This window comes from Staurois parvus, unplaced genomic scaffold (assembly GCF_062004578.1).
Source record: "Staurois parvus isolate SC_StPar_1 unplaced genomic scaffold, SC_StPar_1.0 ptg001773l, whole genome shotgun sequence".
Taxonomy (NCBI): domain Eukaryota; kingdom Metazoa; phylum Chordata; class Amphibia; order Anura; family Ranidae; genus Staurois; species Staurois parvus.
In genome coordinates this window covers 139352-162443 of record NW_028319569.1, presented here as the reverse complement: position 1 = coordinate 162443, position 23092 = coordinate 139352, and the positions used below count along the sequence as shown (strand labels likewise).

Below are 23092 nucleotides of genomic sequence, written 5' to 3'. Positions count from 1 at the left end.
ACCTTCAGACGGCCCCCGGTTTCCTCCGCACCTTCAGACGGCCCCCGGTTTCCTCCGCACCTTCAGACGGCCCCCGGTTTCCTCCGCACCTTCAGACGGCCCCCGGTTTCCTCCGCACCTTCAGACGGCCCCCGGTTTCCTCCGCACCTTCAGACGGCCCCCGGTTTCCTCCGCACCTTCAGACGGCCCCCGGTTTCCTCCGCACCTTCAGACGGCCCCCGGTTTCCTCCGCACCTTCAGACGGCCCCCGGTTTCCTCCGCACCTTCAGACGGCCCCCGGTTTCCTCCGCACCTTCAGACGGCCCCCGGTTTCCTCCGCACCTTCAGACGGCCCCCGGTTTCCTCCGCACCTTCAGACGGCCCCCGGTTTCCTCCGCACCTTCAGACGGCCCCCGGTTTCCTCCGCACCTTCAGACGGCCCCCGGTTTCCTCCGCACCTTCAGACGGCCCCCGGTTTCCTCCGCACCTTCAGACGGCCCCCGGTTTCCTCCGCCCCCTCAGCCGGCCCCCGGTTTCCTCCGCCCCCTCAGCCGGCCCCCCGGTTTCCTCCGCCCCCTCAGCCGGCCCCCCGGTTTCCGCCCCCTCAGCCGGCCCCCCGGTTTCCGCCCCCTCAGCCGGCCCCCGGTTTCCGCCCCCTCAGCCGGCCCCCCGGTTTCCGCCCCCTCATCACTAGTGCATTGAGGCTGTTTTAATGGTTATCATTGGGGTCATAGAGGCTCTTGTGGGGTCTCACCAAACAGAAGTCCCCCCCGTTTTGTCCACAGGCCAGAAATTGCTAGTAGTTGACACAAAAATACACTAAATCATTTGTTCTTTTTCAGGCGCTCCATTTAACGCCTTCGGGGCAAAAACATGCAAATTGGCCTGAAAAAAGAGCTCCTGTACTTTTTCGCATGACGAGCAGCAGAATGAGGTTCTGGTGGGAATGAACTCCATTGAATATAATGGGAACCTTCATGCCGAACGTTGTTGTGCAGCTAATCACAGGAGTGCGAATGGGGGCTTCCCCAGGCCCCCCCCCCCCCCCAGCTTCCCCTTCAAGTGATTAGACTTCAGCTTTGTAATATTCATCCACTTTTTACAGTTTTTTTAAATTTTTATGACCTGAAGAATAAAATATTAGCGAAATTACCTAAATATAGCAAAGTGCTGAAAAAAAGAAAAATCGCTACAATTCGTTTTCTTTCTTCGGGGTCTATAGATTGTAAATTCTGAAAAGCGTTGATCTGAAAGTTTCCGATTGTATCCTCTCCGCCAGTCAAAGGTGCCGGTTGTGTCGTGTTCCTGCGCCGACCACGGGGCGACCATTATGGCGTGTAACGGCGCAAAGATGCATTTGTTGTAAAGCGCGTACCGCGCTGTTGGGTCGGTCTACACGTCCTGCGATCGGTGAGTGCCGAGATCTTTCTGCATCTGCTGGTTCTCCTCTTGTTGGAAGTGTCAGACTCCTCTCCGGCCCCAGGAGATCGCCCCTCGTCACCGTCCTTGTAGTCTAGCCTGTGACACCGTGAGATGCCCCCCTCCACCTCCCAAGGGGGCCAATTATCCGCTCACCAGATGTGCCAGTCACCTGATGTCACCGGAATTCCCGACCCTCCAGCGCAACGTCCTCCCCGTGTGTGACAATCGTGTCCCCCGTGTGTTGGTTTTCATCAAATGTCGCTCTGCCGGGGGGGGGGGGGGGGGGGGGCATCCAGAGATTAGAGGGATCAGTAACAGTTGGGAGCCAGCTGGAGATAAATAAAAGGGGTCTCTGACCGGCTGAGAACATCATTTACATAGAAAAAGAGAAAAAATGCCACATTTCTGCCATCCGATTGCATCAAATTTTTAACAATTCTTTTTTTTTTTTTTTAACTACTTCCAGTCCGGACGCTTCCCCCCCCCCTTCCAGTCCGGACGCTTCCCCCCCCCCCTTCCAGTCCGGACGCTTCCCCCCCCCCTTCCAGTCCGGACGCTTCCCCCCCCCCTTCCAGTCCGGACGCTTCCCCCCCCCCTTCCAGTCCGGACGCTTCCCCCCCCCCCCTTCCAGTCCGGACGCTTCCCCCCCCCCTTCCAGTCCGGACGCTTCCCCCCCCCCTTCCAGTCCGGACGCTTCCCCCCCCCTTCCAGTCCGGACGCTTCCCCCCCCCCTTCCAGTCTGGACGCTTCCCCCCCCCCTTCCAGTCTGGACGCTTCCCCCCCCCCTTCCAGTCTGGACGCTTCCCCCCCCCCTTCCAGTCCGGACGCTTCCCCCCCCCCTTCCAGTCCGGACGCTTCCCCCCCCCCTTCCAGTCCGGACGCTTCCCCCCCCCCCCCTTCCAGTCCGGACGCTTCCCCCCCCCCTTCCAGTCCGGACGCTTCCCCCCCCCCTTCCAGTCCGGACGCTTTCCCCCTCCCCCCTTCCAGTCCGGACGCTTTCCCCCCCCCCTTCCAGTCCGGACGCTTTCCCCCCCCCCCCCCCTTCCAGTCCGGACGCTTCCCCCTCCCCCCTTCCAGTCCGGACGCTTTCCCCCTCCCCCCTTCCAGTCCGGACGCTTCCCCCCCCCCCCCCTTCCAGTCCGGACGCTTCCCCCCCCCCCCCCTTCCAGTCCGGACGCTTCCCCCCCCCCCCCTTCCAGTCCGGACGCTTCCCCCTCCCCCCTTCCAGTCCGGACGCTTCCCCCCCCCCCTTCCAGTCCCGACGCTTCCCCCCCCCCTTCCAGTCCCGACGCTTCCCCCCCCCCTTCCAGTCCGGACGCTTCCCCCCCCCCCTTCCAGTCCGGACGCTTCCCCCCCCCCTTCCAGTCCGGACGCTTCCCCCCCCCCTTCCAGTCCGGACGCTTCCCCCCCCCCTTCCAGTCCGGACGCTTCCCCCCCCCCCTTCCAGTCCGGACGCTTCCCCCCCCCCTTCCAGTCCGGACGCTTCCCCCCCCCCCCCCTTCCAGTCCGGACGCTTCCCCCCCCCCCCCTTCCAGTCCGGACGCTTCCCCCTCCCCCCTTCCAGTCCGGACGCTTTCCCCCTCCCCCCTTCCAGTCCGGACGCTTCCCCCTCCCCCCTTCCAGTCCGGACGCTTCCCCCTCCCCCCTTCCAGTCCGGACGCTTCCCCCTCCCCCCTTCCAGTCCGGACGCTTCCCCCCCCTTGCAGTCTGGACGAAAAATCGTTTGAAAGTCGAACCATGTATGGCCGGCATTTCCTTCCATTTTGGTAATTGATAAAAATAAGTTATGGACACTTCGATTTCGGAAACCGTTCTCCATTTACAGCATTCGTGTCACACCTGCCTAAGACTTTTGCACAGTACTGTATATAATCTAAAAAAAAAAACCAACAAAGAAAAAAAACAAAACACCACCATATAATATATATAGTATGAGATGTACGTAATACAAGAACACCACCACAGTGTAAGAGATCTATAATATATATCACGTAGAACCCAAATAATATCAATTACAGCTAATATAAAACACAACATATATAATATAACCCCCCCGCAACGTATTCTTTATACGTTACACCGCGTTCTTCTATTCTGATATGTAGTATATAGGAACACGACCACAGAGTAACATACACTATATAGCCAAAACTATTGGGCCCGCCCTCCATATCATGTGATTCAGGTGTTCCAATCCCCTCCATATCATGTGATTCAGGTGTTCCAATCCCCTCCATATCATGTGATTCAGGTGTTCCAATCCCCTCCATATCATGGGATTCAGGTGTTCCAATCCCCTCCATATCATGTGATTCAGGTGTTCCAATCCCCTCCATATCATGTGATTCAGGTGTTCCAATCCCCTCCATATCATGTGATTCAGGTGTTCCAATCCCCTCCATATCATGTGATTCAGGTGTTCCAATCCCCTCCATATCATGTGATTCAGGTGTTCCAATCCCCTCCATATCATGTGATTCAGGTGTTCCAATCCCCTCCCAATCATGTGATTCAGGTGTTCCAATCCCCTCCCAATCATGTGATTCAGGTGTTCCAATCCCCTCCCAATCATGTGATTCAGGTGTTCCAATCCCCTCCCAATCATGTGATTCAGGTGTTCCAATCCCCTCCCAATCATGTGATTCTGGTGTTCCAATCCCCTCCCAATCATGTGATTCAGGTGTTCCAATCCCTTCCCAATCATGTGATTCAGGTGTTCCAGTCCCCTCCATATCATGTGATTCAGGTGCTCCAATCCCCTCCATGGACACAGGTGTATACAATCAAGCCCCTAGGCATGCAGACTGCTTCTACAAACATTGGTGAAAGAATGGGTCGCTCTCAGGAGCTCAGTGGCTCCAAGCGTGGTCCCGTGATAGGTGGCCACCTGGGCAATAAGTCCATCCGTGACATTTCCTGGCTACTAAATATTCCACGCTCAACTGTTAGTGGGATTATAACAAAGTGGAAGCCACTGGGAACAACAGCCACTCAGCCACCAAGTGGTAGGCCACGTCACATGACAGGGCGGGGTCAGCGCATGCTGAAGCGCACAGTGCGCAGAAGTCGCCAACTGTCTGCAGAGTCAATAGCTAAAGACCTCCAAACTTGGTGTGGCCTTCAGATGAGCCCAACAACAGTGCGTAGAGAGCTTCATGGAATGGGTTTCCATGGCCGGCCAGCTGCATCCAAGCCTTCCATCACCAAGTGCAATGCAATGCGTAGGATGCCGTGGTGTAAAGCACGCCGCCACTGGATTCTAGAGCAGAGGAGACGTGTTCTCTGGAGTGACTAATCACACTTCTCTGTTTGCCAATCTGATGGACGTGTCTGGGTTTGGCGGTTGCCAGGAGAACGGTACTTGCCTGACTGCATTGTGCCAAGTGTAAAGTTTGGTGGAGAGGGGATTATGGTGTGGGGGTGTTCCTCAGGGGTTGGACTTGGCCCCCTAGTTCCAGTGAAGGGAACTCTTAAGGCGACATTTTGGACAATTTCATGCCCCCAACTTTGTGGGAGGAGTTTGGGGATGGCCCCTTCCTGTTCCAACATGACTGCCCCCCCAGTGCACAAAGCAAGGTCCATAAAGAGATGGAGGAGCCAGTTTGGGGTGGAGGAACTTGACTGTCCTGCACAGAGTCCTGACCTCAACCCCATAGAACACCTTTGGGATGAATTAGAGTGGAGACTGCGAGCCAGGCCTCCTCCCCCGACATCAGTGCCTGACCTGACAAATGTGCTTCTGGAAGAATGGTCCAACCTTCCCATAGACACCCTCCTAAACCTTGTGGGGGGCCTTCCCAGAAGAGTTGAAGCTGTTATAGCTGCAAAGGGCGGGGCCAACTCAATATTGAACCCTACGGACTAAGACTGGGGGGCCATTAAAGGTCATGTGTGTGGAAAGGGCGGGGCCAACTCAATATTGAACCCTACGGACTAAGACTGGGGGGCCATTAAAGGTCATGTGTGTAGAAAGGGCGGGGCCAACTCAATATTGAACCCTACGGACTAAGACTGGGGGGCCATTAAAGGTCATGTGTGTGGGGGAAAGGGCGGGGCCAACTCAATATTGAACCCTACGGACTAAGACTGGGGGGCCATTAAAGGTCATGTGCGTGGAAAGGCCAGCGGCCCAATACTGTGGGCAATATAGTATATGTGTGTATATAAATAAATATATGTATATATATATATAGATATATATATATATGTTATAATAAGAAATGTGCGGTTTGTTTCGTTCTGAATTTTTAGTTATTCGTAGATTCGGATGTATCTGGTTTCCTGAATTATTATAATAACGAATTTAAACAAATACGAAATAACACACCAAAATTTTGTTCAAAAATCGAATTCGAAAACAAGAATAGAATAAAATAGATTAGGTAATAAAGGAACAGAAAAGAGTAGAACTGAATAGAATAGAAAAGAATAGAAAAGAAAATAATAAAATAAAATAGAAAATTAGAGTGGAATAGAATAAAATAGAAAAAAAAGGAATAGAACAGAATATAATTGAATAGAAAAGAAAAAAGAATAGAATAGAAAGTTAAAAGAATAGACAAGAATAGAGTAAAACAAATAGAATAGAAAAAAAAAATATTAAAATAGAATATAACTGTTTTCTGAAATTTGAATAGAATAGAAAAGAATAGAATAGAAAAAAACAATAGAAGAAAATATAAAGAATATAACCATCTTCTGAAATTCAATTGTTGAATAGAATAGGTTAGAATAGAACAGAAAAGAAAAAAACAATAGAACAAAATGAAATAGAATATAACTGTCTTCTGAAATTCAAATTTCAAATAGAATAAATTAAAATAGAATAGAAAATAATAGAATAGAGAAAAAAACAGTAGAACAAAATACAAAGAATATAACGTCATCTGAAATTCGAATTTGGAATAGAATACATTTAGATTAGATTAGAATGGAAAAGAAAAAACAATAGAATAAAATAGAATATAACAGGCTTCCAAAATTTGAATTTTAAATAGAATACATTAGAATAGAATAGAATAGAAAATAAAAGAATAAAACAGGAAAGAATAAAAAAAGTCAGTAGAATCAAATAGAATATAACCGTCCTTCTGAAACTCGAATTTCGAATAGAATAAATTGAAATGCCGATTTGACCGTATTTGGAAAATTCGAATTTAATTAAATTTGACCAAATTTGGGTAAATTCGAATCAAATTCGACTAAACAAAACAAATTCCGAAAACAAATTTAACAAAAACGAAATTATTAAAATAAATCGAAACAAAATACATTTTTTTACTATAAAAACACCATCACTGTGTGCCGGGGAACCTCCTTTCCAGGTCTGTAGACTGTTGTGAACATCGGCCCCCCCCCCCCCCTCCCCGTTCACCAGTGGAATCTACCCGATAGCATTTTGTGAACCCCCTCAGAGACCTGCCTGAGGTCTGGGTGGGGGGATTCCCATAATGGAGACTCTTCCCCCCCACATTACAGATACATATTGTAGGCATGGGGGAGGGATGATGACTGGCAAGAGGCTGCAGTCCTGGCTTGGCTTCTTCAGACCTGAATCGGGAACATCAATGACTGGATATCTGGAGGTGTGTTGAGGACTTTGTGAACGGTTGGTGGATCCGTGGTGTGGTGTTACGAGGTGGCGTGGTTTGCATGTGGTGGTGGGCCGCGGGTGATCTCGGCTTCCTGTGATCCCGGCGTGGTGTCATTGGATGTGGAATGGTGGTGGTTGGTCTTCCCGAGTCACCAAGTCAGTGATTTGTCTTCTGTTTGCGGTTTAGGTCATCGACTCCGATTCCGATTCCATCACAGTTAATGCCATCGGCGTTCTGACCTCCATCATGAGGAATTCGCCGTCTGCCAAGGTGAGACCCCGTCCGCTGCATGTGTGCAAATCCGCAATCCCATCCCAACACAGCTTGACTGGGTTCCCATACGTTGGTTTGTGTCTCTGCCCCTCCCACAATGGGGAGATTTCCCTGCAGTAGTTTGTGTCTCTGCCCCTCCCACAATGGGGAGATTTCCCTGCAGTAGTTTGTCTCTGCCCCTCCCACAATGGGTAGATTTCCCCGCAGTAGTTTCTGTCTCTGCCCCTCCCAAAATGGGGAGATTTCCCTGCAGTAGTTTGTGTCTCTGCCCCTCCCACAATGGGGAGATTTCCCTGCAGTAGTTTCTGTCTCTGCCCCTCCCACAATGGGGAGATTTCCCTGCAGTAGTTTGTGTGTCTGCCCCTCCCACAATGGGGAGATTTCCCTGCAGTAGTTGTGTCTCTGCCCCTCCCACAATGATATTTCCCTCCAGTAGTTGTGTCTCTGCCCCTCCCACAATGATATTTCCCCCCCAGTAGTTTGGGTCTCTGCCCCTCCCACAATGGGGAGATTTCCCTCCAGTAGTTGTTTCTCTGCCCCAACCACAATGGGGAGATTTCTCTGCAGTAGTTTGTGTCTCTGCCCCTCCCACAATGGGGAGATTTCCCTCAATAGTTTGTGTCTCTGCCCCTCCCACAATGGGGAGATTTCCCTGCAGTAGTTGGTGTCTCTGCCCCTCCCACAATGGGGAGATTTCCCTGCAGTAGTTGTCTCTGCCCCTCCTACAATGGGGAGATTTCCCCCAGTAGTTTGTGTCTCTGCCCCTCCCACAATGGGGAGATTTCCCCCCGTAGTTTGTGTCTCTGCCCCTCCCACAATGGGGTGATTTCCTGCGGTAGTTTGTGTCCATAGCCCTCTTACAAAACCATAATGTTGGTGACACCTTCTAACATGGGGGGAGGGGGTGACACCATCCTTTGTCTTTGTGACGCTCGCAGTCATTGGGTAGAATTGGAGAGCAGATCATTGTAACCTTCTCCATTGTAGGAAGTCTTCAAGGAGCGGATTGGCTACCCTCATCTCTACGAGGTTCTGAAGAGCCGCAGTCAGCCAACCAGGAGCCTCCTCCAGCAGCTACTGAGCATGGTAATCATTTGGGGAGTTATTGGAGATCATATTGTACAACACGGGAGTGACACCGGCTGTCGTATCCGACCTCGAAGGATGTGAATCACCCATTGGTTGGGTGACTGACAGATTGACGGATTGACTCACTGACAGGTTGATTGACATCAATTGACTGACTGATTGATTGTCTGGTTGACTGAGTGACTGACGGACGGATTGACTGACGGACGGATTGACTGACGGACGGATGGGTTGACTGACTGGTTGACGGATTGACTCACTGACAGGTTGATTGACATCAATTGACTGACTGACGGACGGATTGACTGACTGACGGACGGATTGACTGACTGACGGACGGATTGACTGACTGACGGACGGATTGACTGACTGACGGACGGATTGACTGACTGACGGACGGATTGACGGACGGATTGACGGACGGATTGACGGACGGATTGACGGACGGATTGACGGACGGATTGACGGACGGATTGACGGACGGACTGACGGACGGACTGACGGACGGATTGACTGACGGACGGACGGACGGACTGACGGACGAATTGACTGATGGACGGACGGACTGACGGACGAATTGACTGACGGACGGACGGACGGATTGACGGACGGACGGATTGACGGACGGACGGATTGACGGACGGACGGATTGACGAACGGACGGATTGACGGACGGACGGATTGACGGACGGATTGACGGACGGACTGACGGACGGACGGATTGACGGACGGACGGACTGACGGACGGACGGACGGACTGACGGACAGACGGATTGACTGACGGACGGATTGACGGACGGATTGACTGACGGACGGGTGGATTGACGGACGGATTGACTGACGGACGGGTGGATTGACGGACGGACGGATGGGTTGACTGACTGACGGATTGACTGTTGGACAGATTGACTGACGGACAGACGGGTTGACGGACTGACGGACGGACTGACTGACGAATTGACTGACGGACGGGTTGACTGACGGACGGACGGGTTGACTGACGGACGGATTGACTGACTGACGGATGGATTGACGGACAGACGGACGGACGGGTTGACGGACTGACGGACGGACTGACTGACGAATTGACTGACGGACGGACGGGTTGACTGACGGACGGACGGGTTGACTGACGGACGGACGGGTTGACTGACGGACGGACGGACGGACTGACGGACGGACGGACTGACGGACGGATTGACGGACTGCCTGACGGACGGACGGATTGACGGACGGACGGATTGACTGACTGACGGATGGATTGACGGACAGACGGACGGACGGGTTGACTGACTGACGGATTGACGGATTGACTGACGGACGGATTGACTGACGGACGGATTGACTGACGGACGGATTGACTGACGGACGGATTGACGGACGGACGGATTGACGGACGGACGGATTGACTGACGGACGGACGGATTGACTGATGGATGGATTGACTGACGGACTGATTGACGGACGGACTGACTGACGGGTTGACTGGCGGACGGGTTGACTGGCGGAGGGGTTGACTGGCGGACGGATTGACTGACTGACGGACGGATTGACGGACGGATTGACGGACGGATTGACGGACGGACTGACGGACGGACTGACTGACGGACGGACTGACGGACGGATTGACGGACGGATTGACGGACGGACGGACGGATTGACTGACGGACGGACGGACGGACTGACGGACGAATTGACTGATGGACGGACGGACTGACGGACGAATTGACTGATGGACGGACGGACGGATTGACGGACGGACGGATTGACGGACGGACGGATTGACGGACGGACGGATTGACGGACGGACGGATTGACGAACGGACGGATTGACGGACGGACGGATTGACGGACGGACGGATTGACGGACGGACTGACGGACGGACGGATTGACGGACGGACGGATTGACGGACGGACGGACGGACTGACGGACGGACGGACTGACGGACGGACGGATTGACTGACGGACGGATTGACGGACGGATTGACTGACGGACGGGTGGATTGACGGACGGATTGACTGACGGACCGGTGGATTGACGGACGGACGGATGGGTTGACTGACTGACGGATTGACTGTTGGACAGATTGACTGACGGACAGACGGGTTGACGGACTGACGGACGGACTGACTGACGAATTGACTGACGGACGGGTTGACTGACGGACGGACGGGTTGACTGACGGATGGATTGACGGACAGACGGACGGACGGGTTGACGGACTGACGGACGGACTGACTGACGAATTGACTGACGGACGGACGGGTTGACTGACGGACGGACGGGTTGACTGACGGATGGACGGACGGACTGACAGACGGACGGACTGACGGACGGACGGATTGACGGACTGCCTGACGGACGGACGGATTGACGGACGGACGGATTGACTGACTGACGGATGGATTGACGGACAGACGGACGGACGGGTTGACTGACTGACGGATTGACGGATTGACTGACGGACGGATTGACTGACGGACGGATTGACTGACGGACGGATTGACGGACGGACGGATTGACGGACGGACGGATTGACTGACGGACGGACGGATTGACTGATGGATGGATTGACTGACGGACTGATTGACGGACGGACTGACTGGCGGACGGGTTGACTGGCGGACGGGTTGACTGGCGGACGGGTTGACTGGCGGACGGGTTGACTGGCGGACGGGTTGACTGGCGGACGGGTTGACTGGCGGACGGGTTGACTGGCGGACGGACTGACGGACTGACTGACTGACTGACTGACGGACTGACGGACTGACGGACTGCCTGACGGACGGATTGACTGACTGACGGACGGACGGGTTGATTGACTGATTGGTTGACTGACTGGTTGACTGACTGTATGATTGATTGGTTGACTGACTGACAGATCTATTGATTGTCTGGTTGACTGACTGACTGATTGGTTGACTGACTGACAGATCTATTGATTGTCTGGTTGACTGACTGACAGATCTATTGATTGTCTGGTTGACTGACTGACAGATTGGTTGACTGACTGACATTAAAGACAGACGTGGACGTGGTTTTGCGTTGTCTTTGCAGATCTGGTGTTCTAGAGAAATGACATCCATTACTGTACTCAGAGTGGGCGGGGCTTGTGCTGGCCCACAATGCCTCTTTCTCTCAATTAGTAAAAGTCAATGAAGATAACACACCGCTCCAAGCGCCCATGTCCTCTGCGTTGTCTCAGGTGCTTGCCCCGGAGCGCATCCTCGCTCTATGCACTGCGTATCACAGGAATGATTGTCCATGTGAGCGGGTGATGTACTGCTCTTCCCTTTCTTTTATATGAAAGAACGTATCCCCGGCATCCCTTTAGATGTGCATGCTCCTCCCTGCTTCCTATTTGCCCCTGCAGTCTGCTGATCGGCGGAGTTTACACTAGCGTGCGAATTAGGCGTTTCATTGGAGTTTTTAGGCCCCACGAATGCCTGTCAGTTAATGTGCATTGCAGCCGATGGTGGTGTTCACACGGTTGCGTTGGTGTTGCGGCACACCAAAATTTAACAGGCGAAAATGTATCTAGCGTTCAGCTTCCCATATGTCTGTATTGATGCAGGGCTGGGACAAGGGGTGGGCAAGAGGGGCAGCTGCCTAGGGAGCTTGATGTCATATTGTGAAAATGAGCCCTCTGAATGTAATGGATCGACTGATCAGCAGATTGCACAGTTATAGCCTGCAACACCCAAAGGACAGCGAGGAGGCACGTCTAAAGGGATAGCGGGGTTGTGTTCTTTCATTAAGAAAGGACCAAGCTCTGTCAAGACCAGGAGACTGACCCATTAACGGCGTCACTTTTTGATGAGTTCTTTGAAAATTTTTAATTGCGTGTTGATGTGGGGGGGCAGTGCCCAGAGCAAGGATGCCAAGCTGTAAACCACCCCCCTCCCCCGTTAGGGGATCTTGCAGCCAGCAGTCACTCGTCGCTACTCCTGTCGCTGATCTCTGCTCCTGTCGCTGATCTCTGCTCCTGTCGCTGATCTCTGCTCCTGTCGTTGATCTCTGCTCCTGTCGTTGATCTCTGCTCCTGTCGTTGATCTCTGCTCCTGTCGTTGATCTCTGCTCCTGTCGTTGATCTCTGCTCCTGTCGCTGATCTCTGCTCCTGTCGCTGATCTCTCCTCCTGTCGCTGATCTCTCCTCCTGTCGCTGCTCCTGTCGCTGATCGCTGCTCCTGTCGCTGCTCCTGTCGCTGATTGCTGCTTCTGTCGCTGATTGCTGCTTCTGTCGCTGATTGCTGCTTCTGTCGCTGATTGCTGCTCCTGTCGCTGATTGCTGCTCCTGTCGCTGCTCGCTGCTCCTGTTGCTGATCGCTGGTCCTGACGCTGATCGCTACTCCTGTCCAGGGGCGGACTGCCCTTTCGAGCACTCAGGCACTGCCCGAAGACCCGGGGCAGTAGGGGGCCTCATGGGATGCACCTGGTACCTTTTATTGGCTTTTTGGGTGTGGGCGAGGACCCGGGGCCCCATGAGTTGTCAGTCCGCCCCAGCTCCTGTCACTGATCCCTACTCCTGTCGCTATTTTCTACTCCTGTCGACGATCCCTACACCTGTCGCCGACCGCTACTCCTGTCGCCAATCGCTACCCCTGTCAGCCTTGCAGCAGAGGGAAGGCGCCCCCCATCCCTACGGTAAACCATTGCGCCCGGGGCAGCTGCCCCTCCCACCTACCCCTTGTCCCGGCTTATTGGAAAAGTAAAAGTGTCTGTTGCATAAGGTGGGGGAGGGGGGGGGGACAGTGGAATGAACATTCAGATTTTTTTTTTGTCTCCTCCCCCCACAGGCTCTGGAAAGCGTTTACCATCCGGATTACATTGGCTGCATAGAGAACGAGCAGCCGCTGCTCATCCTGGTCCAGTGGGTCCCAGAACTGGCTCCCAGGGACCTCCAGGTTTTGGTGTCCGAGAGGCTGAACCAGATCTGCGACTCCTCCCTGCGGAACCGCATGACGTGCGTCCAGGCCGGCATGGTCAGCCACATCCTGACGGCGCTCGGCAGCGGGAAGGAACTGGACGCCAAATGCGCAGAGAACCTGATCCGCCTCCTGCAGGTGCTGGGCCGCCTGTCCATCAGACCCACCGAGCTCCGGGAACTCCTCAAACTGCTCCGGACCGAGGGCAGCGGCGCCCACCCCTACGCCACGCAGGTCATCCGGGCGCTGTCCGCCATGGCCAGGAGGGACGGGCCGGAGAGGGCGCTGCAGTATTTCGATTTGACCCCCAGCATGTCCGGGATCATGGTGCCCACCATGCAGAAGTGGCCCGGCACCGGCTTCGCCTTCCACGCCTGGGTGTGTCTGAACGATGACTTCAGGGAGGAGCCGATGACGGGGAGGAGACGCAAACAGCTCTACAGGTAACGGATCGACTGATCAGCAGATTGCACAGTTAAAGCCAATCAGAACGCAGTACTGGCCCTTTAAATGTGGTTTTTTTTTTCTGTTCCTGGAAATATAATATTTCTATGAATTAAAATGTATCAAAAGCAAAATCATTTTTCATTTTGGGGAATGGTTGGGGTCAATCCGTCCAATGGGGAAGGTCGCCTTCACTTCCTGTCCCGAAGATGCGACTCACACTTGTGTGACTCGTCGTGCGACTTTGGGCCCCAAAGTCGCACGGCAGGCCGCACCCCGTGTTTCCTATCTAGTACCTTTTGATCTCTGCGTGACTTCAAGTCGTTCCTGCACTACTTTGGTCTGACTTTCATGCGACTCGAGGGCCATTGACTTCAATGCAAATCCTCCAAAGTCGATCTTGAATGATGCGACTATGCAGAGAAAATCGTCCTTGGTCAAATCCAAAGTCGCAATGAAAATCGCATTTCAAAATTTTGAAAGTCGCACAAGCGTGAATGGAGCTTTAAACGGTGTGCTTGAGCCTGAAGCCTTATGGATTATACTGGGGGGGGGGGGTGTTTAACTACAGGGCATGGGGCCCCTGAGCAAGATTTTGATAGGGGCCCCAGGGAGCTCTCTGTGGCCCCCCAGAAGTGTCGTCTGTGACAATGGGCTCAATTCACCACTAAAGCAGAGGGCATGCAGTATTTAGTCGATCGGACGCATTTTCACAAAGTCCACATGCGATCCTGGAACTGTCCGTTCGCTATCGCTTTATGTTCGATTTACCGCAAAAGAAGCAAAAACGCTCGAAAAAAATACCGCGTAAAACGGCGCAAAAGTCCATTCACAGAAGGAAAGAAATGAATCAAAGCGGTAATTAAGTAGTGGTCCAGGCAGATAGGTAGTTAAGGATTGTGTGCTGGATTATAACTGGTTGTTAAGGAGCTGGCAGCCGCCGGCCTCCTTGGTAACCAGTAACTGTCATGGTTGTTAAGGAGCAGGAGGCCTCTTATGGTTCGGGGGATGGGGGGTAATGAGGGCGCTCACTCATTCATATCACCCCCATCCTGCTGGGCTGCATGCTTGGATAAGGGTCTGGCCTGGATGGATTGTGTGCTGGATTTTAACTGGTTAAGGAGCTGGCAGCCGTCTGATTCCTTAGTAACCAGTAACTGTCATGGTTGTTAAGGAGCAGGAGGCCTCTTATGGTTCGGGGGAGGTGGGGGTAAGGAGGGCGCTCACTCGTTCATATCACCCCCATCCTGCTGGGCTGCATGCTTGGATAAGGGTCTGGCCTGGATGGATTGTGTGCTGGATTTTAACTGGTTAAGGAGCTAGGAGCCGTCTGATTCCTTAGTAACCAGTAACTGTCATGGTTGTTAAGGAGCAGGAGGCCTCTTATGGTTTGAGGGAGGGGGGTAAGGGGGGTGCTCAATTGTTTTTCTCCCCCACCATCCTGCTGGGCTGCATGCTTGAATAAAGGTCTGGCCTGGATGGATTGTGTGCTGGATTTTAACTGGTTGTTAAGGAGCTAGGAGCCGCCAGTCTCCTTAGTAACCAGAAACTGTCATGGTTGTTAAGAAGCATGAGGCCAATTATGGTTTGGGTGGGGGGGACAGAGTAAGGAGGGTTCTCACTCGCTCCAATCTCCCCTCCCCCATCCTTCTGGGCTGCATGCTTGGATAAGGGTCTGCCCTGGATGGATTGTGTGCTGGATAGTTAACTGGTTGTTAAAGAGCTGGCAGCCGCCGGCCTCCCTAACAACCAGTAACTGTCCTTGTTAATAAGGAGCAGGCGGCCTGGTATGGTGAAAGGGGCGGGGCGGAGGGGGGGCACTTGCTCTTTCCCACCCCTTTCCTGGCCTGCTTGGCTGCATGCTCAGATACGAATCTGGCATGGACGGCGGGGGGGCACACTTTTTTTTCCTGACAGCTGATGAGTCATTGGTTGCTAAGGACACAGCAGCCACCCGCTCCTTAGCGACCATGACCATTCCTCATTGTTAAGGGCGCCACCTACCGCCGGCGTTCAAATACTGCAAGCACTCACTATTAAAATACCTCATGGAGTATTTTAGTAGCATTTTTAATTTTTTTTAGTGAATTGCAATAACATTTTTGAGAAACGCTACGCGGTATTTTACCGCATTTCTTCAAGTGGTAGACGGTGCTTAGCGAATGAGCCCCATACGCCGCGTTCATCCTAACTAGTTTTTCTTTGTTTTTTGTGTTGTATTTTTGGGGTTTTTTTGTTTAGTTTTTTTCCCAGAGCTACAAATCAGTCCGAATTCATTGTGAAGAACAGCTGGTTCTATTCTATTCTACACTTGAATTTCAGAAGATGGTTCTATTCTATTTTATTCTTTTCTATTCTCTTTTCTAGTCTGTTCTATTCTGGAAGACAGCTATATTCGTTCTGTTCTATTCTATTTTATTTTTTAAATTCTATTCTTTTTCTATTCTATGCTCTTCTCTTCTATTCTGTTTTATTCTATTCTTTTTGAAATTGAAATTGTTTTTTTTTTTTTTGTTTTCTTTTTTGTTTTTTGTTTAATTTTTTTCCAGAGCTACAAATTTTGGGTGAGACGTTGGGATTTCTTCCTCCCAGCGTTAGGGGTATACGGGGTTAATTTTCCAGCTGCGGCCGGGCTGTAGTGGAAGTGAGAGCAATAAATCTACAGAGCTAAACAAATTCCCTTTATTGCATACATAGAGATGAGGCGGGGGATGGGACTGGCAATATTCCTGACGCCCTCTACATTGCAGGCTTTGCTCCAACAGCCTCCCCAATGGCGGGGCCCCTCCCACCCTGGCGGGGCCCCTCCCACCCCCCAGGGCCCCGTACAAGCCACATGGCGTGCTGAAGACTTCCTAAACAAAAAAACAAAACAAACTTTATAAAAATATATATTTTTTTTTTTTACATTTTATAAAAATTTCACCAAATAATCAGATCGAATTGTGAAGAAAGCGGACAGAAGGATCGCCCCGAGCGGCTTTGCTGATCGTCGGATTATTTGTCCAAATCGATATTTCTCGAAAAGCGCAACAGATCAATTTCCTGTCCTGTCAGCTGAATGTGAGAAGGAAGATGGCGCCACCTAATGGCTGTTTGGTGTATTGCGCTTTCACTTTTATTTGCTACATTGTTGCTATCTAAACCGTGTGTCTGTGATTGGTGATCGATTTTATGTAGGTGGTCCTGAGCTGGGTACGCTGCGGGGGGGCGTTATTGGATGTCTAGGTCAGAGGTCGTGGTTTAGACTCACCAGATGCGCAATTTCGATTGGTTTTGGATCGATTCGTTAAGTTACTCATTTTTTTTCCTTGCGGTCCTAACGAAGTCTGTTTTCGGTTCGTTGATTGATTTTTCGACCAGTTTCAGATTTTTCCAATGGATTAGAAGCATTCGAATCAAATTTGAATCGAAAATATCGAATCGGGCCGAATTCATTGGGAAGACCAGCTGGTTCTATTCTATTCTATTCTATTTTATTATTTTCTGTTCTATTTTCTATTCTATTCCTCTATTCTATTTTGTTTCTTTTTCGAAATTCAGATTTTGGAAGACAGCTATATTCATTTGTTCTATTTTCTGTTCTATTTTATTTTTTAAATTCTGTTCTTTTTTTATTATATTCTATTATTTTCTATTCTATTTGGTTTTATTCTATTTTTTTCGAAATTGAAATTTCAGAAGACAGCTATATTCATTCTGTTCTTTTCTATTCTATTCCTTTTATTTTCTTTTCTATTTTCTCTTCTATTCTATTCTATTTTTCTATTTCTTTCTAGTCTATTTTCTATTCTGTTTTGTTCTGTTTTATTTTCTGCTCCATTTTCTATCCTGTTCTATTTTATTTTCTGTTCTATTTTTCTCTATTTTATTTTCTGTTCCATTCTTCTATCCTGTTCTATTCTATTTTCTATTGTTTTCTATTTTTTTTTTATTATTCTAGTCCTTTGTTTTCTCTATTTTATTCTATTTTCTATTCTCTTCTATTTTACGCTATCCTTTTCTATTCTATTTTCTTCTATTCTATTCTTGTATTTTCTATACTGTTCTGTTTTACTCTGTTCTTTTCTGTTCTATTGTTTTATTCTATTCCTTCTGAAATTTGAATTTCGAAAGATGGCTATATTCTGTTCTATTGTATTCTATTATAATTTTTGCTATTCAATTCTTTTCTGTTCTATTCCTTTTTCTCTTCTATTTTATTCTATTCTTTTATTTTCTGTTCTATTTGGGCAATGTTTATTTTTTAAGGCAGATCTTTAGGTTTTAGTTAACTTTAAATAGTTCGTTAGGGCCAAACTGGTTGTACGGAATGCTGACATAGACCGTGGCGCCTTCTCTGGAATGGAGGAACAAGGTGATCTGTATGACGTCATTCTGCAGGTAGGGGTGTCCATAGCGGGGTCTCTCATGACGTCATTGTGCAGGTATGGGTGTCCATAGTGGGGTCTCTCATGACATCATTCTGCAGGTATGGGTGTCCATAGTGGGGTCTCTCATGACGTCATTCTGCAGGTATGGGTGTCCATAAAGGGGTCTCTCATGACGTCATTGTGCAGGTATGGGTGTCCATAGAGGGGTCTCTCATGCCGTCATTCTGCAGGTATGGGTGTCCATAGAGGGGTCTCTCATGACATCATTCTGCAGGTATGGGTGTCCATAGTGGGGTCTCTCATGACGTCATTCTGCAGGTATGGGTGTCCATAGAGGGCTCTCTCATGATGTCATTCTGCAGGTATGGGTGTCCATAGAGGGCTCTCTCATGACGTCATTCTGCAGGTATGGGTGTCCATAGAGGGGTCTCTCATGACGTCATTCTGCAGGTATGGGTGTCCATAGAGGGGTCTCTCATGACGTCATTCTGCAGGTATGGGTGTCCATAGAGGGCTCTCTCATGACGTCATTCTGCAGGTATGGGTGTCCATAGTGGGGTCTCTCATGACGTCATTCTGCAGGTATGGGTGTCCATAGTGGGGTCTTTCATGACGTCATTCTGCAGGTATGGGTGTCCATAGAGGGGTCTCTTATGACATCATTGTGCAGGTATGGGTGTCCATAGAGGGGTCTCTCATGACGTCATTCTGCAGGTATGGGTGTCCGTAGAGGGGTCTCTCATGACGTCATTCTGCAGGTATGGGTGTCCATAGAGGGGTCTCTCATGACGTCATTCTGCAGGTATGGGTGTCCATAGAGGGGTCTCTCATGACGTCATTGTGCAGGTATGGGTGTCCATAGTGGGGTCTCTCATGACGTCATTGTGCAGGTATGGGTGTCCATAGTGGGGTCTCTCATGACGTCATTGTGCAGGTATGGGTGTCCATAGTGGGGTCTCTCATGACGTCTGCTTATGTTTTAGTTTTTTCGCAGCCAGCGGTACCGGCTTTGAGGCGTTCTTCACCGCGGGCGGGATGCTGGTGGTGGCGGTTTGTACCAAGAAGGAGTACATGACGGTGGCCGTCCCAGAATTACACTTCAATGACTCCATGTGGGTAAGTGTCCACCGATCTGCTGCGGGGGGGCTGACCGGAGTCCTCAGGCTGGTGGCCACACGTGGTACAATGTGATTGTACAATTCCAGTGAAGGATCTATCTAATTGGAGTATGTACCGACGCTTCTCATCAGGGGTGCAGGCTGGGTATGTGGGGGAACGCAGTTCTGGAGTAATGGATCTATGTAATGGCAAGAGCTGGTGGGGTGTGATGGAGGGTCTATTGTTGCTGGGGAGGTTTGTTATCATGGGTGTGGGATCTATAGCTGCAGGGGGGTCTTGTTGCTTAGAGGGATCTAATATGGAAGGAGGGGATCTCTTGTTGCTGGGGTGGGGTGTACTGTTGATGGGGTGGATCTATTGTTATTGGAGGGGATCTACTGTTGCCAGGGATCTACTGTTGCTGGGGAGGTTTGTTGTTATTGGTGTTGGTTCTTTAGCTGCTGGGGGGGGTCTTGTTGTTTGGAGGGATCTAATATTGAAGAGGGGATCTATTGTTGCTAGCAGGGGTGGTCTCCCCCGTCCCCCCGGTTCTCCCCCGTCTCCCCCGTCGTCCCCCCTGTTGTCCCCCTGTCTCCCCTGTTGTCCCCCTGTCTCCCCTGTCCCCCGGTCTCCCCCGTCCCCCGGTCTCCCCCGTCCCCCGGTCTCCCCCGTCCCCCGTTCTCCCCCATCCCCCCGGTCGCCCGTTCTCCCCTGTTCTCTTCTGCCGCCCTCTCTCCCCCGTCGCCCACTCTCCCCCGTCGCCCACTCTCCCCCCGTTCTCCCCCGTCCCCCCGGTTCTCCCCTGTTGTCCCCCTGTCTCCCCCGGTCTCCCCCGTCTCCCCCGTCCCCCCCGTCCCCCCGGTCGCCCGTTCTCCCCTGTTCTCTTCTGCCGCCCGCTCTCCCCCATCGCCCGTTCTCCCCCGTTCTCCCCCGTCCCCCCCGTCCCCCGTTCTCCCCCGTCCCCCCCGTCCCCCCGGTTCTCCCCCGTCTCCCCTGTTGTCCCCCTGTCTCCCCCGTCCCCCGGTCTCCCCCGTCCCCCGGTCTCCCCCGTTCTCCCCCGTCCCCCGTTCTCCCCCGTCCCCCCGGTCGCCCGTTCTCCCCTGTTCTCTTCTGCCGCCCGCTCTCCCCCATCGCCCGTTCTCCCCTGTTCTCTTCTGCCGCCCGCTCTCCCCCATCGCCCGTTCTCCCCTGTTCTCTTCTGCCGCCCGCTCTCCCCCATCGCCCGTTCTCCCCTGTTCTCTTCTGCCGCCCTCTCTCCCCCGTCGCCCGCTCTCCCCCGTTCTCCCCTGTCGCCCGTTCTCCCCTGTCCCCCGCTCTCCTCTCTCGCCCGCTCTCCCCCGTTCTCCCCTCTCACCCGCTCCCCTCTCTCGCCCGCTCTCCCCCGTTCTCCCCTCTCACCCGCTTTCCTCTCTCGCCCGCTCTCCCCCGTTCTCCCCTGTTCCCCGCTCTCCTCTCTCGCCCGCTCTCCCCCGTTCTCCCCGGTTCTCCCCCGTCCCCCGGTCTCCCCAGTTCTCCCCCGTCGCCCGTTCTCTCCCGTTCTCCCCCGTCGCCCGTTCTCTCCCGTTCTCCCCCGTCCTCCCCCGTCCTCTTCTGCCGCCCGCTCTCCCCTGTCGCCCCGTTCTCCCCCGTTCTCCCCCGTCGCCCGTTCTCCCCTGTCCCCCGCTCTCCTCTCTCGCCCGCTCTCCCCCGTTCTCCTCTCTCACCCGCTCTCCTCTGTCGCCCAGCACTGTGTGGATGTCGTTCACATCGCGGGGCGCCGCCCCTTCGGCCAGAACATGGTGAACATCTACGCCGACGGGCAGCTCCGGAAGGTGGCGCAACTTCGCTTCCCGTCACTCAATGAGGTGAGAACGATGGAGGACCAACCAGTGTGTGGGGTACAAGGGGCGGGGTCTGCCGGCCTGTCATGGCCGCTCACTGCACTTCATTCCATGAGGAGTCCCCAAAACAATGAAAACCTTCAGAAGACCCCAATAAATCCCTCGTGTTACCATCATTGGTACATGGCATTATGAGGGGTTCCCACCATCCCTGTGCTGAGTTCCCGGGTCTGTACACCCGCTGTACCCATTATGAGGGGTTCCCACCATCCCTGTGCTGAGTTCCCGGGTCTGTAGACCTGCAGTGCCCATTATGAGGGGTTCCCACCATCCCTGTGCTGAATTCCCGGGTCGGTACACCTGCAGTGCCCATTATGAGGGGTTCCCACCATCCCTGCGCTGAGTTCCCGGGTCGGTACACCTGCAGTGCCCATTATGAGGGGTTCCCACCATCCCTGTGCTGAGTTCCCGGGTCAGTACACCTGCTGTGCCCATTATGAGGGGTTCTCACCATCCCTGTGCTGAGTTCCCGGGTCTGTACACCTGCTGTGCCCATTATGAGGGGTTCCCACCATCCCTGTGCTGAGTTCCCGGGTCGGTACACCTGCAGTGCCCATTATGAAGGGTTCCCACCATCCCTGTGCTGAGTTCCCGGGTCGGTACACCTGCAGTACCCATTATGAGGGGTTCCCACCATCCCTGTGCTGAGTTCCCGGGTCGGTACACCTGCAGTGCCCATTATGAGGGGTTCCCACCATCCCTGTGCTAAGTTCCCAGGTCTGTAGACCTGCAGTGCCCATTATGAGGGGTTCCCACCATCCCTGTGCTGAGTTCCTGGGTCTGTACGCCCGCCGTGCCCATTATGAGGGGTTCCCACCATCCCTGTGCTGAGTTCTCCGGTCTGTACGCCCGCCGTGCCCATTATGAGGGGTTCCCACCATCCCTGTGCTGAGTTCCGTGGGTCTGTACACCCGCTGTGCCCATTATGAGGGGTTCCCACCATCCCTGGACTATCCAGGACATAGGAAGTCAGGGGTTTCCTCAGCCAATAGCCTGATATATAACTTTTGTGGAACCGACTTTCACCCGTTCATACAGTAAAAGTCGATGTGAATGGAGATCGAATCCCAATCACATAAATCTCACATTCTTGTCATTTGAAGCCATTCTGACTTCCTGTTATGGGGTGACAAAGGTCTCCCAGTCATGATCCCACGTTGTCACCCGGTCACATGACACACATTGGTCATACGTGGTCAGGCCGCTCATACATGTAGAAATGTAACGTTTCCTGTGATATGATGCTACGATTTTTCTCCTGCCGTCACCCATAATCCTCTCTGTTTCTCATTTTGACAGTCTTTCACATCTTGCTGTATCGGGTCAGCCGGTCATCGCACCACCACCACCGTGTCCACCTCTCCATCCCATACTCCGGACCTCACCTTCGCCTCACACTCGGCGCTCAGCCGTTCCCAGTCCTTCCCGGCCACCTCGGGGGGCTACAGCTGGGGGCCGAGCGGCACGCTGAACCCGCGGGAGGGCTTGGTGTCCACCATAGTAGCTGGAACCCAGGACACGGAATGGGGCACGCCTACATCACTGGAGGGCCATCTCGGCACGGTGTCCATCTTCCATGATACCATCCAGCAGGCTCACGTGAAGGCCTTGTACTCGGCTGGTGGGTACCCAGTCTACTCCATGCGTGTTACCGATCCGGGTTCAAATCCGTGAGGGACGCAGGACCTCGTATTCTCTCAGGTTCCAGAAGGTCCAAGCTAGAGCTTTGCCCTCCACCAGCTCATAAGTGTAGGAATTCCTGACGAAGGGAACATTCAGGAGGTATGTATCCTCCATGTCCACAGAGGCCAGAAGGTCTCCCAGGTGGATGGAGGCCAGAAGGTCTCCCAGATGGATGGAGGCCAGAAGGTCTCCCAGATGGATGGAGGCCAGAAGGTCTCCCAGATGGATGGAGGCCAGAAGGTCTCCCAGATGGATGGAGGCCAGAAGGTCTCCCAGATGGATGGAGGCCAGAAGGTCTCCCAGATGGATGGAGGCCAGAAGGTCTCCCA

General features: G+C 52.6%; 1 protein-coding gene across 2 annotated transcripts in view; it reads left to right on the top strand.

Moving 5' to 3' along the window:
- Positions 1 to 23092, top strand: part of NBEAL2 (neurobeachin like 2) — a 135498-nt gene that overhangs the window by 23534 nt on the left and 88872 nt on the right. For both annotated transcript variants that reach the window (XM_089663812.1, XM_089663811.1), the window contains exons 5-10: positions 7182 to 7265; positions 8256 to 8354; positions 13157 to 13728; positions 19086 to 19218; positions 20925 to 21044; positions 22380 to 22701. In XM_089663812.1, the coding sequence (XP_089519938.1) occupies positions 7182 to 7265; positions 8256 to 8354; positions 13157 to 13728; positions 19086 to 19218; positions 20925 to 21044; positions 22380 to 22701 (1330 nt within the window). The remainder of the gene's footprint in view (positions 1 to 7181; positions 7266 to 8255; positions 8355 to 13156; positions 13729 to 19085; positions 19219 to 20924; positions 21045 to 22379; positions 22702 to 23092) is intronic.